Raw genomic sequence first — 25,246 nt, forward strand, 5'->3', positions numbered from 1 at the left:
AGGCTTCAAGGATTGGTTCCTTGATCCATTGAGCCAAGGTGGATGTTGCAGCCTGCGATCCCTTGCGCTGACCAGTGACAAGGACAAAGAGTGCATCCGAGCGGCGCAGGAGCGCCGTGCGGGAATGTAGATTCTGGGTGCTCTACACCAGATCCAACAATGCAAAGCCATTACATATCGATGAAATGGATAAAAGGAAGGTAAGGAGATATCCTGATTGTGATAAAAAGGGGATACCACCTTAGGGAGAAACTCTGGGATCGGACGCAGCACTACCTTATCTTGGTGAACACCAGGAAGGGAGCTGTGGATGACCGCGCTGCTAGTTCTGACACTCTCCGAAGAGACGTGACCGCTACCAGAAAGGCCACTTTCTGTGAAAGTCGAGAAAGTGAAAACAACCCTCAGAGGCTCGAAGGGCGGCTCCTAGAGAGCAATTAATACCCTGTGCAGATCCCATGGGTCTGACGGCCTCTTGTACGGAGGGACAATGTGATAATCCCCCTGCAGGAACGTGCGTACCTGAGGAAGTCGTACTAGGCGCTTCTGAAAGAATACCGACAGCGCTGCGACTTGTCCTTTAAGGGAGCCGAGCGACAAACCTTTTCCCAATCCAGATGCAGGAAGGGGGGAAAAAGGAGACAATGCAAATGGCCAGGGAGACACTCCCTAAGCAGAGCACCAAGATAAGAATAACTTCCACGTCTTGTGGGAGGTTTTGGCAGACGTCGGCTTCCTAGCCCGTCTCATGGTGGCAATGACGTCTTGAGATAATCCTGAAGACGCTAGGATCTCGGACTCGATGGCCACACAGTCCGGATCAGGGCCGTAGAATTCAGTGGAAAGAACGGCCCTTGGGACAGTAAGTCTGGCCGGTCTGAGAGTGCCCACGGTTGGCCGACCGTGAGATGCCACAGATCCGGGACCACGACCTCCTCGGTCAGTCTGGGACGACGAGGATGGCGCGGCGGCAAGCGGAGCTGAGCTTGCGTAGCACTCTGGGCAACAGTGCCAGAGTAGGAAACACATAGGGTAGCTGGAACTGCGACCAATCCTGAACTAGGGCGCCTGCCGCCAGAGCTCTTTGCTCGTGAGACCGCGCCATGAAAATCGGGACCTTGTTGTTGTGCCGAGACGCCATTAGGTCGACGTCCGGCATCCTCCAGCGGCTACAGATTTCCTGATACCATACTGGGTGCAGAGGCCATTCCCCTGCGTCCATGCCCAGGCGACTGAGGAAGTCTGCTTCCCAATTTTCTACGCCCGGGATGTGAACTGCGGATATGGTGGATGCTCTGTCCCCCACCCACATCAGAATCCGCCGGATTGCCTGGTAGGCTTGGCGATGCGTGTTCCGCCTTGGTGGGCGATGTCTGCCACCGCTGTGGAATTGTCCGACTGAATTCGGATCTGTTTTCCTTCCAGCCACTGCTGGAAGGCTTGCAGGGCAAGATGCACTGCCCAGATTTCCAGAACATTGATCTGAAGGATGGACTCCTCTGGAGAGAGTCCTTGACCGTCTGAGAAGGGAAACGTTCCTTTCTAGGGACGTCGACTCCCCAACCCATTGGCAAAGCATGTCCCATTGAAGTGGACGCAGTGAAACTGCGCGAAAGTGACTGCCTCTGCATGAGGCGTCTTAAGGGGTGTGACTGGCCTTGAAGGAGAGACTGCACCCCCGTCTGTAGTGAACGCTGCCTGTCCAGCGGAAGCTTCACTATCGCTGAGGGAGTGTGAAACTCCATGCCCAGATATGTCAGCGATTGGGTCGGTGCCCGATGTAACCTTGAAAAGTTGATGATCCACCCGAAACTCTGGAGAGTCTCCAGCGCCACGTTCAGGCTGTGTCGGCATGTCTCTTGAGAGGGTGCCTTGACAAGTGGATCGTCCAGTAAGGATCACAGAGTGACCCTGAGAGTGCAGGACTGCTCCCACTGCTGCCCTGAACTTGGTGAAAACCTGTAGGGCTGTCGCCAGACCGAAGGGCAGGGCTACGCCCTGAAGATGCTCGTCTTCAATAACGAAACGTAGCAAACGCTGGTGCTCTGGAGCAATCGGCACGAGGAGATAAGCATCCTGATGTCTATTGATGCTAGGAAAATCTCCTTGAGACATTGAGGCAATGACGGAGCGGAGGGTTACATCCGGAACCGCCTGGCCTTCACGTGCTTGGTGAGCAGTTTTAGGTCCAGAACGGAAGGGAAAAAGCCACCCTTTTTTTGGCACCCCAATAAGATTGGAGGAAAAAACCGTGTCTTGTTCCTGAAGAGGAACAGGGATTACCACTCCTTCTGCCTGCAGAAGAGCCTCGGCTCGGTGGGGGGGGTGAAGTTCTGAAGAATCGAGCCGGAGGACGAGAACAGAGTTCTATCCTGTACACGTGAGACACAATGTCTCTCACCCACCGGTCTGTGACCTGTGGCAGCTAAATGTACCCAGAAGCGGGAGATTCTGCCACCAACCGCGGATGCGGGGAGAGAGAGCTGAAATACATGAGGAGATCGCCTTGGTAGCGGTTCCTCCTGCTGCCTTCCTTGGGCGTGAACGAACCCGGCCGGAATCTGAGCCCCTCTGAGCCTTTTGAGCCCTTTTAGACGAGTACAATTGGGACTTGCCCGAGCCTGGGAAGGACCAACCTCGACTGTCCCCCCAGGACAGCATTACTAGGGTAAGTTGCAATGCAGACATTGCGAGGTTAAGGACACCACCTGCGGCACAGATGTACATGTGCTCAAGACCAGCTGCGCAAGACCAGCTGAAAAAGGTTAGGGTGCCCATACGGCTGCGAATGCCGGAGCAACCGACACGCTGATAGCTTCACAGACAGATTTCAACCGGAGGTCTGTCTGTCAATGGCATCTTTAAGTGAATTCCCATCTCCACTGCAACTATGGATCTAGCCGCAAGCCTGGAGATTGGGGGATCCACCCTTGGACCCTGGGTCCAGGGCTGCACCACATCAGGGTAAAGGGATAACGTGTATCCTTAATACGTTTGGAGAAAACGTTTATCTGGTAAGCGTGGTGTTTCTGAACTGCGTCTCTGAAGTCAGCGTGGTCAGAAAAAGTACTCAATCTACGCATGAGTACTGAAAAAGGATTTCTCCTGCTGTGAAGCTGACTCCTCCACTGGGGGAGCTGAGGGAGCAATATGCAACATTCCATTGATGGACGCTATAAGATCATTCACTATGGCGTCACCATCCGGTGTATCCGGATTGAGAGCGGTGTCAGGACCAAAGCCCTGATCAGCTACGTCTGCCTCATCATACAGAGAGTCGTCCCGCTGGGACCTTGACCAGTGATGAAGCCGAGTGCCGCACCCAGCGAGCTAGCTTAGGCTGTCTGGGACTGTCGTCCGTGTCAGAGCCTTCACCCTGGAATGCCTGGGACCCCCCCGGAGTACCGAGTACGTTCCAAATGAGGGTGGCCAGGGAGCATTAATCAAGATTGCCCATGGCCTGTCTGGAGTGCAAAGTCTCCATCCCATGACAATCTCCGTCCCTGTCCCTGGACAGGGTTCACAGGTGGTTTCTTTGGCCACTTCTAGTAGAGACCCCGGCTGACCAAGTGCTACAGGGGAGCATTGCCCACAATGGGGGTCAGTGAAAAACCTGCCGGTGGAACAGTATCTGCAGGAAAAGCAGCATAGAAAGCCTGTGTTGCTTTTTTGCTGCTGTATTCTAGTCATCTATGCAATGTACAACATACAAGCATAAACACTTCAGCACATGCAATACAAGCAGCATAGAAAGCCTGTGCCTTGGCACCCTTGCTTTTTTGCTGCTGTTGTCCAGCCATCTAGGAGAATATAGCCCAGAGTAGCGACCGTACAGTGCAATGTATAGCATACAAGCATATATACAAATGAACACTTCAGCCATGCAATACAAGCAGCCTAGAAAACCTGTGCCTTAGCACCCTTGCGTTTTTGCTGCTGTTATCTCGCCATCTAGAAGGGCATATAGCCAAAGATAGCGACCTACAGTGCAGTGTATAGCATACAAGCATAAAATACAAATGGACACTTCGGTATTTAGTGGGGTCAGCACTTCAGGTGCTGCTTACCGCCCGCCTATAACGCGGGTGTGTGGTCGCCAGAGCCCTGTGTTGGTTGCCCAGAGCATGTCTCCGTTCCCCAGCTCGGACGGCGTGCAGTAATGGCTGCCGGCGTCCTTCTCCAGCTCGTGTGACGAGGGGCGGGCCGTGGGCGTGCCCCAGACAAGAGCGGGAAACTGGCGTCCCACTGTGTCCAGTGAAGGGGGCTGGAGAATGCAAAGCAGACTCCAGCCCTCGGCGCTGACTGTCTGTACAGCGTCCCGCCTCTCCCCTGACTGGCAGGGCTGGAGGCGGTAACGAAACGAAAACTAGGCCGCAAAGCCTCGAGTAATAAGCGCGGCCGTCCATGTGCACGGCCAGCGCGGAAGTCCCCGGCGCACCACAAGTCCCAGCCGCGCCAGTGTAAAAAACACCCAGCAACGGCCGGCGCGGCAGTTCCCAATACATAAAGTCACTCAGCAAAGCTGTAGTGACTAATAGCACGAGCGCTCTGCGCTGTTGCCCCCGGCGCACTAACACTCCCAGCAATGCTGGTGTGTGTGTGCGCGCTTGCCCGGGGACACAGAGTACCTTAATGTAGCAGGGCCTGTCCCTGACGATACTCAGCTCCATATCCAGCAGGTTCTCTGGGTCTGTGGATGGAGCCCGGTTTCAGTGCCTGGAGACCTGTAAGATCCCACTTCACCCAGAGCCCTGAGGGGGGATGGGGAAGGAAAACAGCATGTGGGCTCCAGCCTCTGTACCCGCAATGGGTACCTCAACCTTACAAACCGCAAGTGGGGTGAGAAGGGAGCATGCTGGGGACCCCATATGGGCCCACTTTTCTTCCATCCGACATAGTCAGCAGCTGCTGCTGACTAAACAGTGGAGCTATGCGTGGATGTCTGACCTCCTTCGCACAAAGCAGAAAACTGGTGAGCCAGTGATCCCACTGGGGGTGTATAGCCAGAAGGGGAGGGGCCTTACACTTTAGTGTAATGCTTTGTGTGGCCTCCGGAGGCAGTAGCTATACACCCAATCGTCTGGGTCTCCCAATGGAGCGCCGAAGAAAATATAAATCAAAATATAGTAAACCAAACCTGGCATGGTAGTTAAATTGGCAGAAAATAAGTCCACCTAGGCTATATGCAATTCAATCAATTGAAAACACCAATAAAGAACCAAAAGCAAATAGCCAGAATAAGAGGTACATTTTATTTAAACAAATTAAAAAAACAAGATGCAAGAATATTGATTGAAAAGGAAACACACCAGGGAGAGAAAAAGAATGCAACCGCACCACTCAATGACACCAGGGGGTTGGCAGAATCAATCGTGTGTGATTGACACACGATTCTTGTGTTGCTTTTCAATCACTATTCTTGCACCTTGTTTTTAAATTTGTTTAATATTTACCTCTTATTCTGGCTATTTGCTTTGGATTTTAACATTTAACAGTAGCTTACTGTATTGGATGTCACAAATGAAGTAAATTCACACCAAGTTTTAAGGCTATGGAAGCAGTACACCTTTCTGAAATATACCATAAAGCATGTATTGTATGACACAGGACACAAAAAAAAAAAAACCCTGACATTATCAAGCTGCTACTAATGATGTAGATGCAATTGTCTGTAGGGAAAGAAATGCGTCGGTCACAAAAATTAAATTGTACCTTTTGAAAGGCTGCAAGCATACATGTAATAAAGGGGGAACTCCGCTATATGTGCAATTGGCTGAGCTACCGTTATGTAGTAGGTTGGCTTTGAAAACTGTGCACTGGAAGTGTGGGGGGGGGGGGGATGTCTACCTCGGCTCCATCAAAAGGCTGTTGTGATTAGACAAGAGATCTATTGGGCCCAGTACCAGAATAATTTTTTTTTATACGAGCACTTTGAGTTTTACCAAACCACGGTTAAAATCAGTTTTTAATATTCAACTGCACACTGATGTCCTGTAGCAGTGATATTCCAACAAAACTTGTGAAAGCTAGGGAGTGACGGCAGGGTAACACATCAACTGTCAAACAATTAGAGTTGTACCAGGACATATTACCATTACACACTGAAGTATTTTTTTCCCCCTTTTCAGATCATACACCTAATACATGGGTCCCCAATTCCAGTCCTCAAGGGCCGCCAACAGTGCATGTTTTCAGGATTTCCTTAGTATTGCACAGGTGATAATTTAATCACCTGCACAGTTGATGATTCCAACACCCATGCAATGCTAAGGAAATCCTGAAAACATGCACTGTTGGCGGCCCTCGAGGACTGGAGTTGGGGAACCCTGACCTAATATGTTTAATATGGAAGAAGCCACTTCTAGTGAATAGATTTTTAGTCCTGATCAACTTGTTTAAGAATTAGTTTCGATTTGCGCCAATCGAGGCGCGCCAAAACCATGCTGGAAAAATGCCATTTAGATGGAGGAGTTGAAAATTAAACATAGCGAATGTCACCAAGGTTTTGTTGCCTAATCTGAAAGCATCTTAATGACCATAAGGTCAAAGACCCCCGATTCCAGCGATGGGTCATATAGCTGTTTCACATCAGCGTTTTTCTGCCGCACTGCCAGATCCGGCACAAGTACAGTACAATACAGTCCACAGTGTGGCAAGCCCCGGTCACATGCTGTCACATGCTCCGGTCACATGACCTCATGTGCCCGGAGCTTGCCATTGAACGGTACTACACTTATGCCGGATCTAGCAGTGCGGCAGAGGAAAATGCTGACGTGAAGCCAACGTAACTTTGATAAAATTACTGTTTCATCACCAGGAGATAGGCTAGTTAACATGTTGCCATGCAGTCCTGCATATTAATGAGCTCTGTATAACCCATAACACTAATTGGCAGCTTTCTGCCTATGCACAGTATATACAGAAAGCTGCAAGTGGTGTGGCTGGGGTTAAGCAGAGCTCAACATTCATAGAACTAGTAGAGCTGCATCAGATGAAAATGATTTTCGAAGAACTGCAAACAGCGCGGTAAGTGACATCACTGGAATCAGGATTTCTGCCCATACATAATGTGGCTTAACAAGGGGGGAGCAAAAACCTGGTCACATTTCCTTTAATCTTAAGTAGCTCTATAGGCTGTTGTTGACATGCTTTACAGAACTTTTGACCATTCTGTGTTGACAGGTAAATCTTTCTGTACAGACACAATAAGACTAAGTTTTTGGGGATTTTTTTAAACAGTTTATTATGTAAAGTACAGGATTTCTTAGTTCTCCTTTTCTTGCACAGTCTTTGTGCCACGCAGACGACCAGTACGACGAGCAGCAATAAGACCAACTTTGCGACCGGCTGGAGCATCTCTCCTGATAGTTGAGGGCTTGCCAATGTGTTGATGGTTACCACCACCGAAGGGATGTTCTACAGGCTGCAGAGAAGGAATGGAGAATAATGTAACAACGGCTATATAATGGGGTACAAATAGCCATTTCAGGATTGTAGATTACTTGTTTTGGCATACAAAGCATCGGCAGACAATCCATAAATATGTAAAAATTGTTATACATTTCTAAAAAAAAAATAAATCACTTACGTTCATAGCCACACCACGGACACGTGGCCAGCAGTTTCTCTTGGCCTTGTACTTATGGTAGGCACGACCTGCCTTCAGAATGGGTTTGTCAATACGTCCACCTCCAGCAACAACTCCTGAATTGCAAAAAAGGTTGATTAAAATAGAACTTGTCCTTTAGTGTAGACTAAAAGTGCTCTGACCATTCTCCAGTATTCCCCGTGCTAGTAGGTGGTCACATGACCAATTTGCATACACGCAGTAACGTGCCATCTTAAACCATTTCCGACTACTACAGGGAAATGTGACTGTCAAGATGCGGCATTCTGCAGCCACAGAGCGACTACATACTTTTGTTCCACTGCTTTAGGAGGAAATGCATAAAGCCTGGGGTTATAACCATGAATACCCACCAACAATTGCTCTGTTTGCAGAAGAGATGACCTTCTTGGAGCCAGAAGGCAGCTTCACTCTGGTCTTCTTTGTTTCAGGATTGTGGGAGATGACTGTAGCATAATTGCCAGATGCACGGGCCAATTTACCACGATCACCTGGTTTCTCCTCTACACAACACACAATGGTTCCTTCAGGCATTGTGCCAACTGGGAGGACATTGCCGATGTTAAGCTGAGCTGAAAGCAATAGAATTATTAAGTTAGTCCATTGGCCAGCTTTGAAGTAGCTACATTTCCTCCAACACCGATTGTAGGCCCACTACAAACTAGTGAGGGAAACTTAATGAAGTGTGAAAAACATAGCATATTTGACTAACTTAAAGGCCCCGTCACACTAAGCAACATCGCTAGCAACATCGCTGCTAACGAACAACTTTTGTGACGTTGCTAGCGATGTTGCTGTGTGTGACATCCAGCAACAACCTGGCCCCTGCTGTGAGGTCGTTGGTTGTTGCTGAATGTCCTGGGCCATTTTTTAGTTGTTGCTGTCCTGCTGTGAAGCAGATTGCTGTGTGTGACAGCGAGACAGCAACAACTAAATGTGCAGGCAGCAGGAGCCGGCTTCTGCGGAGGCTGGTAACCAATGTAAACATCGGGTAACCAAGAAGCCCTGTCCTTGGTTACCCGATATTTACCTTTGATACCAGCCTCCCCCGCTCTCACTGTCAGTGCCGCCGGCTCCTGCTCTGTAAACATGTAGCTGCAGGACACATCGGGTTAATTAACCCGATGTGTGCTGTAGCTAGGAGAGCAGGGAGCCAGTGCTAAGCATTGTGCGCTGCTCCCTGCTCTGTGCACATTAGCTGCAGCACACATCAGGTAATTAACCCGATGTGTGCTGTACTAGGAAAGCAGGGAGCCAGCGCTCAGTGTGCGCTGCTCCCTGCTCTCTGCACGTGTGGCTGGACACTGGTTGCTGGTGAGCTCACCAGCAACTCGTGTAGCCACGCTCCAGCGATCCCTGCCAGGTCAGGTTGCTGGTGGGATCGCTGGAGTGTCGCAGTGTGACAGCTCACCAGCAACCTCCTAGCAACTTACCAGCGATCCCTATCGTTGTTGGGATCGCTGGTAAGTTGCTTAGTGTGACTGGACCTTTAGTGAATATCTAGTTTACAACAACACCAAGGACATAATTACATTCTAACTCCGCTATATATTATACATTACTGCATATTCACAGTTCTATTTTTGACCAAAAGTGGATGCAGAAGGGAGAGCACAGTGGTTAAATGTCTGAACACACGCGATCATGGTATGGTTTTCCTGGATTGCTATGTGTACATTGTAGAATTAGACTAAAAGCAGCAGTCATTGAGAAGCATATGGAGTAAGGAAACAAAAATGAGAATGTGTTAACTTAGAAGTCCTCAAAATAACCCCCTCTTATTCTGATAGCAGCTTTACACATCCTTGGCACTCTGCCCCGCAGCCGCACGTAATTGCATGTCAATTCTTTCTGCGGAATTACCTGCGGAAATCCCGGCCCTCCGCTATGGAGATAGGGCCGGGACTTCCGCAGGTAATCCACAGCAATGTCCGCAGGTTTACCACAACTATTTCGTTGTACTACTGCAGCTAAAAATAGCTGCGGATTCCAGCGAACTGCTGCGGGAAACCTGCGGCCGTACCTGCGGATATATCCGCAGGTACAAACTCCCGTGGGCACATAGCCTTAAGCGGGCTTTACACGCTACGACATCGCTAATGCGGAGTCGTTGGGGTCACGGAATTCGTGACGCACATCCGGCCGCATTAGCGATGCCGTTGCGTGTGACATCGATAAGCGATTTTGCATCGTTGCAAAAACGTGCAAAATCGCTAATCGGCGACACGGGGGTCCATTCTCAAATCTAGTTACTGCAGCAGTAACGAGGTTGTTCCTCATTCCTGCGGCTAATGATCATCGCTGCGTGTGACGCCGCAGGAACGAGGAAGCTCTCCTTACCTGCCTCCCGGCCGCTATGCGGAAGGAAGGAGGTGGGCGGGATGTTACGTCCCGCTCATCTCCGCCCCTCCGCTGCTATTGGGCGGCGGTTCAGTGACGTTTCAGTGACGTCGCTGTGACGCCGCACGGACCGCCCCCTTAGAAAGGAGGCGGTTCGCCGGTCACATCGACGTCGCCGGACAGGCAAGTATGTGTGACGGCTGTGGGCGATGTTGTGCGGCACGGGCAGCGATATGCCCGTGTCGCGCAACAGATGGGGGCGGGTACCCACACTAGCGATATCGGGAACGATATCGCAGTGTGTAAAGTAGCCTTTAGAGTCTCATATGGACAGTTGATGTCAAGATGTGTTTGCTATTTGAGGTCTAACAATTATGAAGGCTGTTATCTAAAGTGCTGTCAATTTGTAATTTCAGAGGCCGGTAATTGATGAACTTATCCTCTGCAGAAGAAATAATTCTTAAGTCTTTGTTTCCTGAGGCAGTCCTCAGTTTTCTATTAGTGAATGTTTTAATGACTGCACTGGAGGATACCATAAAGGTTTTGCATTGATTAAACTTAATTTCTTAAAACAATTGGCCACCATTACTCTTTGCTTAGTCGAGTGATACCTGCCATATTCTGGCATAGGACAGTTTTAGAATAGGGTTCACTACTGTGTACTACCGTAACATTGCCTCTGCAAAACACACTAGATGGTAGCAAACATTTTCTGAGTCCTCAAAGCCATTCCAGGCATTTAGCTGATGAAGCTGCTTGAAAATACCAAGCGGGTGTAAAACAAGTAAAAGGTGGGGGCAACACTGTGGCTCAGTGGTTAGCAAGTCTTGCAGCACTGGGGTCCTGGGTTCTAATCCCACTAAGGAGAACATCTGCAAGGAGTTTGTATGTTCTCCCAGTGTTTGCAGGGGTTTCCTCCCACATGCCAAAAAAAACATACTGATAGGAAATTTAGATTGTGAACCCCAATGGGAACAGTGTTGCCAATGTATGTAAAACACTGTGGAATTAATAGCGCTATATAAATGAATATTATTATTATTACTTTGAGGAATCAAAGGTTTAACATACATTGTGGTTTGTCTCATCTTTTTACTCCTTAATTCTATAGATGTTCTTTTGTGGACTGCCTGGGACTGTATGGACATACAATTAAATGTATTGGCAATTGTTGGAATACAGATAAATCAAAGACTCGTGTGAAGACCCAGATACTGTAAAATTTATCCCCTGGATCCATCTGTTTAGTAAGTAATGGCGCTCAAATTTTAATCAGTCAGGATACCTTTTTTTCCGCAGTAGACAAATTGACCAGTGTGGATTCCCTCAGCGGCAACAAACAGTTCAGTCCTCTTCTTAAACCTGTAGGGGTCTCGGAAGGCAACCTTGGCAAGAGGAGCACCACGGCCAGGATCATGGATAATGTCCTAAAGAACAGGAAGAAATTATTATTCTCAAACCAAAGCAGCAGGAATGTCAGGCACTCATGACACGAGTCTACAATTCTAGAATATGTTATGACAGGCTGATTTTGGTTATCACCACGCATTTTTATATTGTTGCTGCCTATTTGAGCAAGCATCTGGCACAGCAGCCAATACAGTAAAAATTCTCCAACGTATCTCCTAAAGAGAAAACTAACCTAATTTAGGCCAGAATTTTTTTTTTATTTTTAATTCCTTTATATCAGATATAAAAGGCAGTCATCCTTCACTGCAAAATTGGGTGTTTTTTTCCCAATTGATTTCTTTATCGTGAGACTCCTGGCACCTCCACCGATCAGCCATTACTGGGAACTATGAGTTGTGGAGCTGTAGACCTGAGAGCTGTCAACTGAATAGTGGCTGCACCTGGGTACTGCATATCTGCCCTCTATTCGAATCAATAGTGCGCGAATGTGCAGTACCTGGCCACTTATGTCGACAATGCTGTAATGTACAGCTTCGCAACCGAGTAGGCTTTTCTGCCCCCTCTACATGGCTATATCTGGCATGGCCTTCAAGACAAGAAAGGAAATATTGCATCCGATTATGTTAATACATCGGTAAACTAATCTGCAACCAAACACTTAAAGGTCTGGAATATAATCAGGAAACTCCATATAATAAATATTAATATAAATAATGAAAAGTGGACCATGTAACTCATTGCAAAGATACAGAGCAAAAACAGGGGAGGAAAACGAACTGATCGTTGCGACTCAGTGTATAGAAGCACTGAACGTCTTGTGTACCAAATGTGAAATATCTAAAAAAGGTGAAAATGGTTCCCACTGTGAAAAAAAAATAGTCCGTTACAGTTACAATTTCTGTGTGTTATATACACCGATTTCTATTTTCGTGTGGCTTGGCTTAGCAAAGTATAAAAAGCATAGGATTTACCGGTATTTAGCTCAAAGAATGCAGACGAGCGTTCTAAACGAGTTACCTTTTCTATACAATTTGGAATCTATTTTTAACATTTAAAGCACCACTCCATTTTTTTTTATTGCACAGCTGGAGTGGTGCTTCAAATCTAAAGGTACCGTCACACTAAGCGACACTCCAGCGACCCCACCAGCGATCTGACCTGGCAGGGATTGCTGGAGCGTCGCTACATGGTCGCTGGTGAGCTGTCAAAAAGGCAGATCTCCATAGAGATCAGCCACCTGTGTAACGACGCTGTGCTTTGTAACCATGGTACACATTGGGTTACTAAGCAAAGCGCTTAGTTACCCGATGTGTACCTTTGCTACGTGTGCAGGGAGCCGGCTTCTAAAACCTGCAGAGCGAGCAGGGAGCCTGCTTCTGCGGACGCTGGTAACCAAGGTAAATATCGGGTAACCAAGCAGAGCACTTTGCTTGGTCACCCACGTCCGCAGAAGCCGGCTCCCTGCACAGATTGTTGCTCTTTCGCTGTCATACACAGAGATGTGTGCTTCACAGCAGGAGAGCAACAACCAAAAAATGGTCCAGGACATTCAGCAACGACCGGCGACCTCACAGCAGGGGCCAGGTCGTTGCTGGATGTCACACACAGTAACATCACTAGCAAGATCGCTGTTGCGTCACAAAACCGTGACTCAGCAGCGATGTTGCTAGCGATGTCGCTTAGTGAGACGTGGCCTTTAGTCCCCTAAGCGGTCATATACCCAACTTCAGGTGCCTTCATCTGTCGCCACTCCGGATGGCGATTTGTGACCTCACAGCAGCTCCAGTGTTTCATGGAGCTCAGCGAAGGTAACATCTTACTACAACTCTATGGGAGCCTCGTTCTGGCTCTCATAGGCTTGCATGGGGAGCTTGTGAGTTAACTTTTTTGACTGTGGCCAGTCAGGAGTTCCGGGATCAAGATGGTGCCCCAGGACCAGAGTGGCATCAATAAAAGGTGAAGGTGAGTCTATGATAGTGAACTTGGATTTCAAGCGCCACTCCAGTGCTGAAAAAAAAATTCTGGACTGGTGCTTTAATAAAAGGACTTATTTTTAATGAAGCTGACATCATTTTTACATAACTCCTTGTTCTTGCATCCTCTGATATAGCAGCAAACTACCCAGTGTCCACATAGGCCTCATCTCCTCTGCTTCAGTAGCCGTGCAATACCTATGCTTGGCCTCTCATACTAGGATATATAGGGGTTTGTCTGCAGAAACCTCAGACAAAGTCCATGTTCACTCAGCTCCTAAATGCTCAGCAGGGACCATAATGACAGATTTGAGGAGACGCTAGGCATGAGAATGCATCTGTACCAAGTATTAGGGGGTTGTCAAACCATTTACAAGTATGCAAAAAAAAAAAATATTTTTCTTATTTACACACACCTCTCAGACGAGTACCACCTCTCCATGCTCAGAGCCATATCCCGCCTGATTTCTTTGTATTAATATTCACCTGGGCGCGAGCGCTGCAATCAATCAGTTGCCACTTTCAACAACAGCAGATTGATGCCAGGATTGCCTGCAGGGCACTGATGCCAATTCAGCTCAGTAATAAGGGGGTTCTCTAGAAGTAGAAACCCCTCTACTACCACTGAAGGTGCACTATGTACAACCGGTTGTAGAAGTGCTTCCTACCATTCTCAGCACTACAGACCTCCACTGATGGAATCCCACAGCCAATGAATCACTACTACTAACATCAATGCCAGGAGTCTCATTCATTGCTGTACTGTAGCAGCCCGTCTCAGCGGATCCAATCACCGGACAGAATACTTACTTTTACAATACCCTTGATGTAGCCATGTCTTTCTGCGAAATCGATAGCCCTGAGCTTAGCGGCCCCTTTCCTGTGCTTCACATGAGCTCTGAAAACAGAGCCGGCACCTTTCCTCTGTCCCCTGATTACACGTCCCATCGTGACCTGTATGACCAAACAGAAAATATTACATATTAACAGGCAGCAAGAGCACATGGCACCAAGCAGTACAGCCAGGAGAGATACGACAGGAGCCCATACACACAGGCAGGCCGCTGTAGTGCTGATCGAGCTAAGGTGTATGGGGGCTACCAGATCCCCCCCCCCCTCCAAAAATAAGAAGGGTCAGGCATGGGGAATTTCATTGCCTGATTCAATTTCCAGGGAGATGAGCCTGCACCAGAAAAAGGAACAGCACTGACAACAGAATATATGAGGATGTGTAAGATCTGCAAAGGACTGAACAGCAAAAGATCAAAAAAAAGGGGATCAGTACTTCAAGGACCCCCTTTATTCACAAGTGCAATGCTTCAGCAGCAAAGATGGCATCTGAAACCTGGCACTGCCAAATAAAGGATAATGCCCCCATAAGCTTTAGTCTGTCGGCCAACAATGTGTACGAGGCTCCGAGACAGGTGAGGTCAGAGATTATGAATATATGGGAAGACCACCAGCCCACAGCCATCTTAGGCTGCAGTCACACAGCCATGGCTCCTAGCCTGTGTGCGGACAGTGCCCAGACCCACCATGGTCTCCACACCCAAACAGCCACATGCTGTATTACAGGAGCCAGTTATGAAGACACATGGCCACCTGTAACCAATATGCGCTCTATTTGTTGAAAAAGCTAAGTTGTGCCTGTGTTCTCTGTTATCAGCTGCTGGCTGGCTGTTCATCATCCCTAGACATGTGACTGTGCAAAGCAGGAGCGGACATATCATTGGTGCAGTCACACAGGGGCCCATATACACCTGCAGGAGGACTGGTGCTTTATGAGCTATTGCACTGTAAAGGGCCCATATACACAGGCCCTCTCTGTCTGTGTCCACCAGTGGGTAAAGACATAAGGCAGCACGGCCACACAATAAGTCGCAGCCCGCACACAGCTTCTGCTATCTCCGGCATCACATAGCTGGTAACAGAATGTCTCATAACCAGCATTACTTCACCCTAATACGCCGCCCTCCTGTACAGCCGAGCTCCCACACACTGGTGTCCGAGGAAGATGAGCCCTGCTGGGCAGGATGGCTGGGATCTACGTACGATTGAGGGACGGGAGACTCAGCTCCATGATCCTACCTAGGCCCGGGCTGTCCGCGAAGAGGAAGTTCTCAGCTCCAAGCGGCCGATTTCTTCCGGAGAACACGATGACGCTAGGCATTCTGGGAAGTGACGTCAGAGACTCGACGGCGCCATATTTGATTCTGGAATCGACGAGTGACTATTCTTCCACCGTTGCGGGGTATTCCAGTATAACTAATACCAGGCAGTAAGGTGCGGGAATACTTGGCTCCCGGGATAGCTTCATTAGGAGCCCCCTATTCCCGTACTTTATTGCCTGGTATGGAAACATGGCGCACGTATTTCTATGATCATAAAGTAGTGTCTCCCATACCATATTATATGTCACTGTTTCTAGCAGGGCCGCCACTAGGAATTTCAGAGCCCCATACTAGCAACATTTTTGGGCTCCACCCCAGCTCCCCTCCACACTCTCACCTCCATTCTTGGAAGAACGTATGTGATACACACACACTCTCTCGGGGCCAAAAGTGTTAGCACCCTTGAAGTTGTTGCAGAATATGAAGTATTTTCCTCAGAAAATTAATAATACACCCTCTACACCACCCTTCTCCATAATATCTCTCCCACACTGCCCCATGTATAATATCCCCCCATACACTGCCCCTCTGTATAATATCTCTCTCACACACACTACCCCTCTGTATAATATCCAGTGGCGTAACTACCGCGGTCGCAGCGGTCGCGACCGGGCCCGGGCGGTTTGGGGCCCGCGGGGACCCGGCAGATCAGCAGCCAGCTCCTCTCAGTGAGAGAGAAGCTGCGCTGATCTATCACAGTGCACGCGCCCACTATATGGCCCGCTGCCGCCCCCGACACCGGGCCCTCCTGCCCGATGTCAGCGGCGGCACCGGGGCCCCCCTCCCCCGTCACCGCGCACAGTAATAATGAAGCAAAGAGCGGCCGGCGCCGCTCTGCATCATCATTCTGCCCCTGTGCCTGTGCGGTGACGTCACTCCTGTGCGACTGCTGTGCTGAGTGCACAGAGCGCAGGGAGGGAGGACGCCGCCGACCGCAGCACCGGGAGGACGAGCAGCAGTGGAAGGAGGAGAGCAGGGACTCGGGAGTACAGCATCAGTGGAACAAGGAGACGTCAGGACAGAGCAGCAGTGGAAGGAGGAGAGCGGTGAGTACTTGGTTTTTTTTTTTTATATATATATGAGTACACGGTGGTCAGAGGCCTGGAGTGGGGAGGCTGCATTATACTGTGCATGGAGGCCTGGGGTGGGGAGGCTGCATCTGTACATGGAGGCCTGGGGTGGGGAGGCTGCCTGATACTGTACAAGGAGGCCTGGGGTGGGGAGGCTGCATGATACTGTACATGGAGGCCTGGGGTGGGGAGGCTGCCTGATACTGTACAAGGAGGCCTGGGGTGGGGAGGCTGCATGATACTGTACATGGAGGCCTGGGGTGGGGAGGCTGCCTGATACTGTACAAGGAGGCCTGGGGTGGGAAGGCTGGATGATACTGTACATGGAGGCCTGGGGTGGGGAGGCTGCATCTGTACATGGAGGCCTGGGGTGGGGAGGCTGCCTGATACTGTACAAGGAGGCCTGGGGTGGGGAGGCTGCCTGATACTGTACAAGGAGGCCTGGGGTGGGGAGGCTGCATGATACTGTACATGGAGGCCTGGGGTGGGGAGGCTGCCTGATACTGTACATGGAGGCCTGGGGTGGGGAGGCTGCATGATACTGTACATGGAGGCCTGGGGTGGGGAGGCTGCCTGATACTGTACAAGGAGGCCTGGGGTGGGGAGGCTGCCTGATACTGTACATGGAGGCCTGGGGTGGGGAGGCTGCCTGATACTGTACATGGAGGCCTGGGGTGGGGAGGCTGCATGATACTGTACATGGAGGCCTGGGGTGGGGAGGCTGCCTGATACTGTACAAGGAGGCCTGGGGTGGGGAGGCTGCATGATACTGTGCATGGAGGCCTGGGGAGGCTGCATTATACTGTACATGGAGGCCTGGGGAGACTCCATTATACTGTACATGGAGGCCTGGGGAGGCTGGCAGCATTATTATACATGGAGGCCTGGGGAGGCTGGCTGCATTATTATACATGGAGGCCTGGGGAGGCTGGCTGCATTATTATACATGGAGGTCTGGGGAGGCTGGCTGCATTATTATACATGGAGGCCTGGGGAGGCTGGCTGCATTATTATACATGGAGGCCTGGGGAGGCTGGCTGCATTATTATACATGGAGGCCTGGGGAGGCTGGCTGCATTATTATACATGGAGGCCTGGGGAGGCTGGCTGCATTATTATACATGGAGGCCTGGGGAGGCTGGCTGCTATATTATACATGGAGGCCTGGGAGGCTGGCTGCTATATTATACATGGAGGCCTGGAGAGGTTGGCTGCATTATTATATATGGAGGCCTGGTGAGGCTGCATAATAAACATGAAGGACACCTAATACATTGAATATAGAGGTGTAATATACATAGAGGTCTATGAGGCTGCATTATACTGGAGGTCTATAGGGCTGCATTAAAATGGAGGTCGGGGGGGGCTGTATAATACAAAATGAAGGGACACCTTATACATGGAATATAGGGGTGAATTATACATGGAGGAGTATGGGGCTGCATAATACCATCTGAAGTTTTATGGGGTTGTGTTATAATACATATAGGACTATGGGGGCTGCATTATAATATATGGAGGACTATGGAGGCTACCTTATACATGGACTATGGAAGTGCATTATAAAACATGGAGGACTATGTGGTGCAGTATAATATATGGAGAACTATGGGGTGAATTTTAATACATGGAGAACTATGGGAAATGCATTATAATTGAAGGGCTACTTTATACATGGAGGATTATGGGGGTGCATTATAATATATGGAGGGCTATGTATCTGCATTCTAATATATGAAGGGTTATGTGAGACCCTTTATACAATTATTTGGAAGGCTATGTGGGGGCTGTTATAGTATTTTGAGAACTTTATACAGGGGGGACAAAGATACAAGTATGGGATGGAAATGTTTTGTGCTGAGGGAAAAAGGCTCTTTCCCTCAGCAGCCAACTTTCCCATGCTCTGCTATACATCTCTCAGCACCCAGCTTTCCCATGTTCTGATATACATCTCTCAGCACCCAGCTTTCCCATGTTCTGATATACATCTCTCAGCACCCAGCTTTCTCATGCTCTGATATGGGAAAGCTGGGTGCTGAGGACAAGATAAATATCAGAACATAGGAAAGCTGGGTGCTGATAGAGGGATTTCAGGGTGCTGTGGGTGAGAGCCAAGTGTCAGCGTCATTATCCTGTACCCCGAGTGTCAGTGTCATTATCCCTTACCCCATACCTCCCAACCGTCCCGGATACAGTGGGACTTTCACGCTTTACGTTGTTTGTCCCGTTGCCACGATCGGGACGGCCGGCTCCCGGGCTCCGCCCACCCACTCTCTCTCCGCCTCCCTGCTTTTCCCTCCTACCATCCCAGTAGACGTGGCATAACAGAGAGGAGCGCTGCCTGTGCTGCTGCTGGTACAGTAAAATCTCCCCAGCGCTGATTTCCCTCCCTCCCCCCCCTCACCCCCGGCCGGAGCCTCTCTGTGCGGTCGGCCGGCCGCCTGTCTGTGCGGTCGGCCGGCCGCCTTTCTGTGCGGGCGCCCCCCGGCCGCCTGTCTGTGCGGGCGCCCCCCGGCCGCCTGTCTGTGCGGGCGCCCCCCGGCCGCCTGTCTGTGCGGGTGCCCCCCTGCCGCCTGTCTGTGCGGGCGCCCCCCTGCCGCCTGTCTGTGCGGGCGCCCCCCTGCCGCCTGTCTGTGAAGGCGACCGGCCACCTCACTGTGTGGGCGACCGGCCGCCTCACTGTGGCTCCCTGCGTGTCCATGCTGGAGGCCCGCCGGCTGCCTGCGTGTCCATGCTGGAGGCCCGCCGGCTGCCTGCGTGTCCATGCTGGAGGCCCGCCGGCTGCCTGCGTGTCCATGCTGGAGGCCCGCCGGCTGCCTGCGTGTCCATGCTGGAGGCCCGCCGGCTGCCTGCGTGTCCATGCTGGAGGCCCGCCGGCTGCCTGCGTGTCCATGCTGGAGGCCCGCCGGCTGCCTGCGTGTCCATGCTGAATGGGTGTGGATGGGGAGTGGATATGGGCGTGACTGTGAAATGGGTGTGGTTAGGGGGCGTGGCTACGCGCGCCGCAAACTTTGTCCTTCTTTTCCTTCTTTAAAAGTTGGGAGGTATGCCTTACCCCAAGTGTCTGTGTATGTGGAGGGGGGGCCCAGGTCTAAACTTTGCACCGGGGCCCATCCAACTCTAGTTACGCCACTGATAATATCCCTCCCCCACACACACTGCTCCTCTGTATAATATCCCCCACACACACACACTACTCCTCTATAATATTCCCACATGCACACTGCTCCTCTGTATAATATCCCTCAAGTATGCTGCCCCTCTGTATACTATCCCCCCCCCCACACAAGCTGCCCCTCTTTTTAATATCCTGCTGGTATAAATGTCTTCCTCCTGGTATATATGTCCCCTTCCTGGTATATATGTGCCAATCCTGGTATGTATGTCCCTATCCTGGGCCCTTCCTGGTATGTATGTCCTCATGCAGGTTTATTGTCCCCTTCCTAGCATAAATGTCATCCTCCTGGTATGCATGTCCCCATCATGAGACCCTCCTTGTATATATGTCCCTATCCTGATTTATTTGTCCCCATACTGGTATATATATCCCATACTGGGCCCTCCTGGTATGTATATCCCCCTCCTGGGCACATTCTGGTATATATGTCCTCATCCTGGTTTTTGTCCCCTTCCTGCTATATATGTCTCTTTCATCGGCCTCTCCTATTTGTCTGCTGCAAAAAGAAAAAAACAAACATTTTACTCACCCTCCCTAGCTCTCACATCGTGCAGCGTCCACTCTGAGCAGCGATGCATTTCAGCTGGATGTGCGCCCTCTAATACACATACAGCTGAATCAAGGCAGGAGCTGGGGACAGTGGCCACCCCACCACCCCTGGCAGGGGCGTAGATGGGCCCCTAACCAGGTAACTATGTTTACCCCTCTGTTACAGTCTGCACTCCTCTATCCCACACACCCTGCAAACACCAATCCCACACAGCCTGCACCCCTCTGTTATAGGCTGCACCCCTGTCTCACCCTGCACCCCTTTCTCACCATACATCCCTGTTACATCCTGCACCCCTGTGTCACACCCTGCACCTCTCTGTCACAGTCTGCTCCCCTCTCTGTCATACGCTGCCCCCCCTCTGTCACACTCTGCCCCCCCTCTGTCACACTCTGCCCCCTCTGTCACATTCTGCACCTCTCTGTCACACTCTGCCACCCTCTGTCACACTCTGCCCCCCTCTGTCACAGCCTGCACCCCCATATCCTCCTCTTCCCTCATTACCTGTCACATCTGTCCTCATCTTCTACAGCTTTTTCTTTATCTCCTGGCTCCTCCCACATAGGTCACATGGGCTTAATGTTATTGCAGGTCCTGCAGCACTTGCAAATATTTTCTTCTGTCTGGGCCGGGAGAAGATTAGAGCTTCCCTGCCTCTTCAGCGCTCATGTATTGAACCCCCCTCCACTCCCCCTTAAAAAATTGCAGGATTTGCTTCTTAGCCTGGCAAAGAGAAATGGAGTTTATTAACATGGCCCTGAGTGGCAGATGCTCCGGGTGGGCCCCTCTAGGTCATGGGCCCAGGTTAACAGCCCCCTTCAGTAGCTACGTTACTGGCCTGCAGTGATTTTCAGCTCACGGAGCGCATACCTCTTCCGTCGGATGCCATGTTCTCGCCACCTCCGCGCTGCTCACAGCATTGTGATCAGTAAGTGCAGAGTGATGACGTCAACACGCTGGGATGAGGGATGATGCCCATCCTCCCTGCTCTGCTCCACTCACCTTGCAGTAACATCTAAATCCCAGTGGACAGAGGAACCTCTGCTGATGTCATGCCCATAAAGCCAGAAGGGGCAGGGCCTCCGTCAACATAGCTGATACCAGGAATATACATTATTCTTTAAGTCCACTTGGGCATGGAGTTGATTATGATAAAAGTGGGAGTCTGTGGTAAGACCCCCAGATGGGGATGTGTTGTCCTAAATGACTGATGATGATAAATATAATCCACCTGTGTGTAATCAAGTCTCTGTATAAATGCACCTGCTCTGTGATAGTCTCAGTGTTATGTTTAAGGCCTTGTGCGCACTGGGAAATGGAATTTTCTTGAGAAAATTCCGCATGCTCTCAAAGATTACCGCACCCGCGGTAAAAAACCGCGGGAAACCGCACCCGAAAACCGCATGCGGTTTGCCGCGGTTTGCTGCGGTTTTACCGCGGTATTATTCGCGGTATTGCCGCGGTTTTGCCGCGTGCGGGTTGGGATGTGCTTTATTGCATTCAATGCAATAAAGCACTTTGAAAAAAAAAAAAAAGTCATTTAATTCTGAGATAGTAGATAGACAGAAGAATAGATAGAGGGATAGATAGACAGACAGAGGGATAGATAGATAGATGACAGATCGCTGTATTTCCCACGGTCGGCAGTGAGTTCACATTACCGGCCGTGGGAAATGACCGGTAATTACCTCTGCTGTCTGCTGCTTTCATTCAGCGCTGTGTCTGTGACAGTCGCGGCTGGATGTAAGCAGCGCAGGACCTGTGGATTACGCCGGAGCGGTGGATTACGCCGGAGCGGAGCTTTGGTACGGGAGGGGTTAATAAAAGGGTGAACGAGGCTTGTTTGTTTTATTTAAAATAAAGGATTTTTCAGTGTCTGTGTTTTTTCACTTTACTTACGGGTTGATCATGTCAGCTGTCACATAGACGCTGCCATGATCAAGCCTGGAGTTAATGGCGGTGGTCCCCCACCACCATTAACCCCTTGTATTACCTTGCTGCCACTGCTACACGGTGGCAAGAAGAGCCGAGGACACGCCGGTGCTGCCGCATAATGCATGCGACAGTGCCGGGGCAGCTGCGGCTGATATTCTCGGCTGCGGGAGGGGGAGTGAGGCGGGGGACATTAACCCTGCCCCTCTCCCTCCCCAGCCTGAGAATACCGGGCCGCTGCTGTGTGCTTACCTCGGCTGGAAGGTAAATATGCAGCGGAGCCCACGTTCTTTGTTTTCTATATTTCCATTTTCTTTCTATGTGTGTTCTATGTGTCTGTGTCTGTGTTCTATGTCTGTGATGTCTGTGTGTGTGTGATGTGTGTGTGTTTACTCTCTGCACGGCTTCCTCTTCCTGTAATGACATCACTTCCCTGCAAAACCGCAGACAAGCGATGCACATTACCGGAGGTAAACCGCGAAATACCGCAGGGAATAACGCAGCAAAACACAGTGAATTGCACAGAATTTGCTGCCTGCGTTATTCCCTGCGGGATTTCATGATTAACATTGGAGTCAATGGAGTGAAATCCCGCAGCGATGTGCGGAAAAGAAGTGACATGCACTTGTTTTTGCTGCGGGATTCCCGCAGCAAAACATGCAGCTGTCAAATTCCGCCCAGTGCGCACAGGATTTTTTTTCTCCATAGGATTTGCTGGTAATTCACTGCAGAGATGTTATGAACATTTTCTGCAGCGAAACATGCAGCAAATCCGCGGAAAATCCGCGGCAAAATCCGGTAAGTGCGCACATAGCCTAAAGCACAGAGAGCATCATGAAGACCAAGGAACACACCAGGCAGATATGTGGAGAAGTTTAAAGCCGGATTTGGTTACAAAAAAATTTCCAAAACCTTAAACATCCCAAGAAAAACTGCAAGCGATCATATTGCTATGCAAGGAGTATCATATCACTGCAAATCTACCAAGACCCGGCCGTCCATACAAACTTTTATCTCAAATAAGGAGAAGACTGATCAGAGATGCAGCCAAGAGGCCCATGATCACTCTGGTTGAACTGCAGAGATCTACAGCTGAGGTGGGAGAGTCTGTCCATAGGACAACAATCATTCGTTCACTGCACAAATCTGGCCTTTATGGAAGAGTGGCAAGAATAAAGCCATTTCTCAAAGATATCCATAAAAAGTGTTGTTTAAAGTTTGCCACAAGCCACCTGGGAGACACACCAAACATGTGGAAGAAGGTGATCTGGTCAGATGAAACCAAAATCGAACTATTTGGGCACAATGCCAAACTATATGTTTGGCATAAAAGCAACACAGCTCATCACCCTCAACACACCATTCCCACTGTCAAACATGGCATGGCAGCATCATGGTTTGGGCCTGCTTTTCTTCAGTAGGGACAGGGAAGATGGGTTAAATTGATTGGAAGATGGATGGACCAACAGGACCATTCTTGAAGAAAACCTGTTGGAGTCTGCAAAAGACCTGACACTGGGACGGAGATTTGTCTTCCAACAAGACAATGATCCAAAACATAAAGCAAAATCTACAATGGAATGGTTCACAAATAAACATATCCAGGTGTTAGAATGGCCAAGTCAAAGTCCAGACCTGAATCCAACTGAGAATCTGTGGAAAGAGCTGAAAACTGCTGTTCACAAACGCTCTCCATCCAACCTCACTGAGCTCCAGCTGTTTGCAAAGGAAGAATGGGCAAGAATTTCAGTCTCTCAATGTGCAAAACTGATAGACACATACCCCAAGCAACTTGCAGCTGTAATCACAGCAAAAGGTTGCACTACAAAGCATTAACTTAATGGGGCCGAATAATATTGCACGCCCCAATTTTTAGTTTTTTATTTTTTACAAAAGTTTAAAGAAAGCAATACATTTAAAATAAATGTAAATCGTAGAACCAGATATAGGAACAGTGCAGTGCGTTCTATGAGATAGCGTTCCTGCTGCATCTGCACAATCCAAAATAGTCCTTGTAAGGGCTGAACACAGTGTCCAGTAGCTGCTACCAGCTGTGTAAATCGTAGAAATAGCTATAGGGTTAGTGTTAGTGCATTGCTTAGTTAGGTGAGAGCCGTTCCTGTTTTAAACCGTTTAAAATCCTCTTCGTGCTGCATACGGTCTGCTACTACAGTGTGTGATATAGGGAGAGCTTATTCACAGGCAGGGAGAGATTTAAAGCTGTCCTGACATCTGCTACATTATTAAATCAACAATCTCAACACTGCTACATCCCTTGTGTCTGTTCTACTAGCAATAGGTATGACAACTTGCAAAAAAAGGTCCCAAAATTGTCAAAACAACGGGTTCAGGTGTAGTGTAGTGCCTGTCAGCCACCATCTCAATTTATACCAGCTCAGTGGCGTCCTTGTGTTGGCTTCATAGCGTACATAAACTCCTTAGTATCCTACTGCTAAAAAAAATTAGTGTAAAGGTACCGTCACACTAAGCAACATCACTAGCAACATCGCTGCTGAGGCACAACTTGCTAGCGATGTTGCTGTGTGTGACATCCAGCAACAACCTGGCCCCTGCTGTGAGGTTGTTGGTTGTTGCTGAATGTCCTGGACCATTTTTTAGTTGTTGCTCTCCCGCTGTGAAGCACACATCGCTGTGTGTGACAGCGACAGAGAAACAACTGAATGTGCAGGCAGCAGGAGCCGGCTTCTGCGGACGCTGGTAACCAATCTAAATATCGGGTAACCAAGAAGCCCTTTCCTTGGTTACCCGATATTTACCTTCGTTACCAGCGTCCGCCGCTCTCAGCTGTCAGTGCCGGCTCCCTGCTGCCTGCACACGTAGAAGAGTACACATCGGGTAATTACCCCGATGTGTACTGTGGCTAGGTGTGCAGGGAGCCAGCGCTAAGCGGTGTGCGCTGGTAACCAAGGTAAATATCGGGTTGGTTACCCGATATTTACCTTAGTTACCAAGCGCAGCATGCTTCCACGTGTAG

At 49.6% G+C, this 25,246-nt stretch overlaps 1 protein-coding gene across 1 annotated transcript; it reads right to left on the minus strand.

Moving 5' to 3' along the window:
* Nucleotides 1–7,216: 7,216 nt before the first annotated feature.
* Nucleotides 7,217–15,507, minus strand: RPL8 (ribosomal protein L8). The gene is made up of 6 exons (XM_075335517.1): nucleotides 15,439–15,507; nucleotides 14,161–14,304; nucleotides 11,253–11,394; nucleotides 7,981–8,199; nucleotides 7,589–7,704; nucleotides 7,217–7,423 (listed from the first exon to the last, which is right to left on the minus strand). Exons 2-6 carry the CDS (start codon nucleotides 14,296–14,298, stop codon nucleotides 7,265–7,267), a joined length of 774 nt encoding a protein of 257 aa, XP_075191632.1. The 5' UTR covers nucleotides 14,299–14,304; nucleotides 15,439–15,507; the 3' UTR covers nucleotides 7,217–7,264.
* Nucleotides 15,508–25,246: the final 9,739 nt, after the last annotated feature.

The sequence above is a fragment of the Anomaloglossus baeobatrachus genome, chromosome 2 (assembly GCF_048569485.1).
Source record: "Anomaloglossus baeobatrachus isolate aAnoBae1 chromosome 2, aAnoBae1.hap1, whole genome shotgun sequence".
Lineage (NCBI taxonomy): Eukaryota > Metazoa > Chordata > Amphibia > Anura > Aromobatidae > Anomaloglossus > Anomaloglossus baeobatrachus.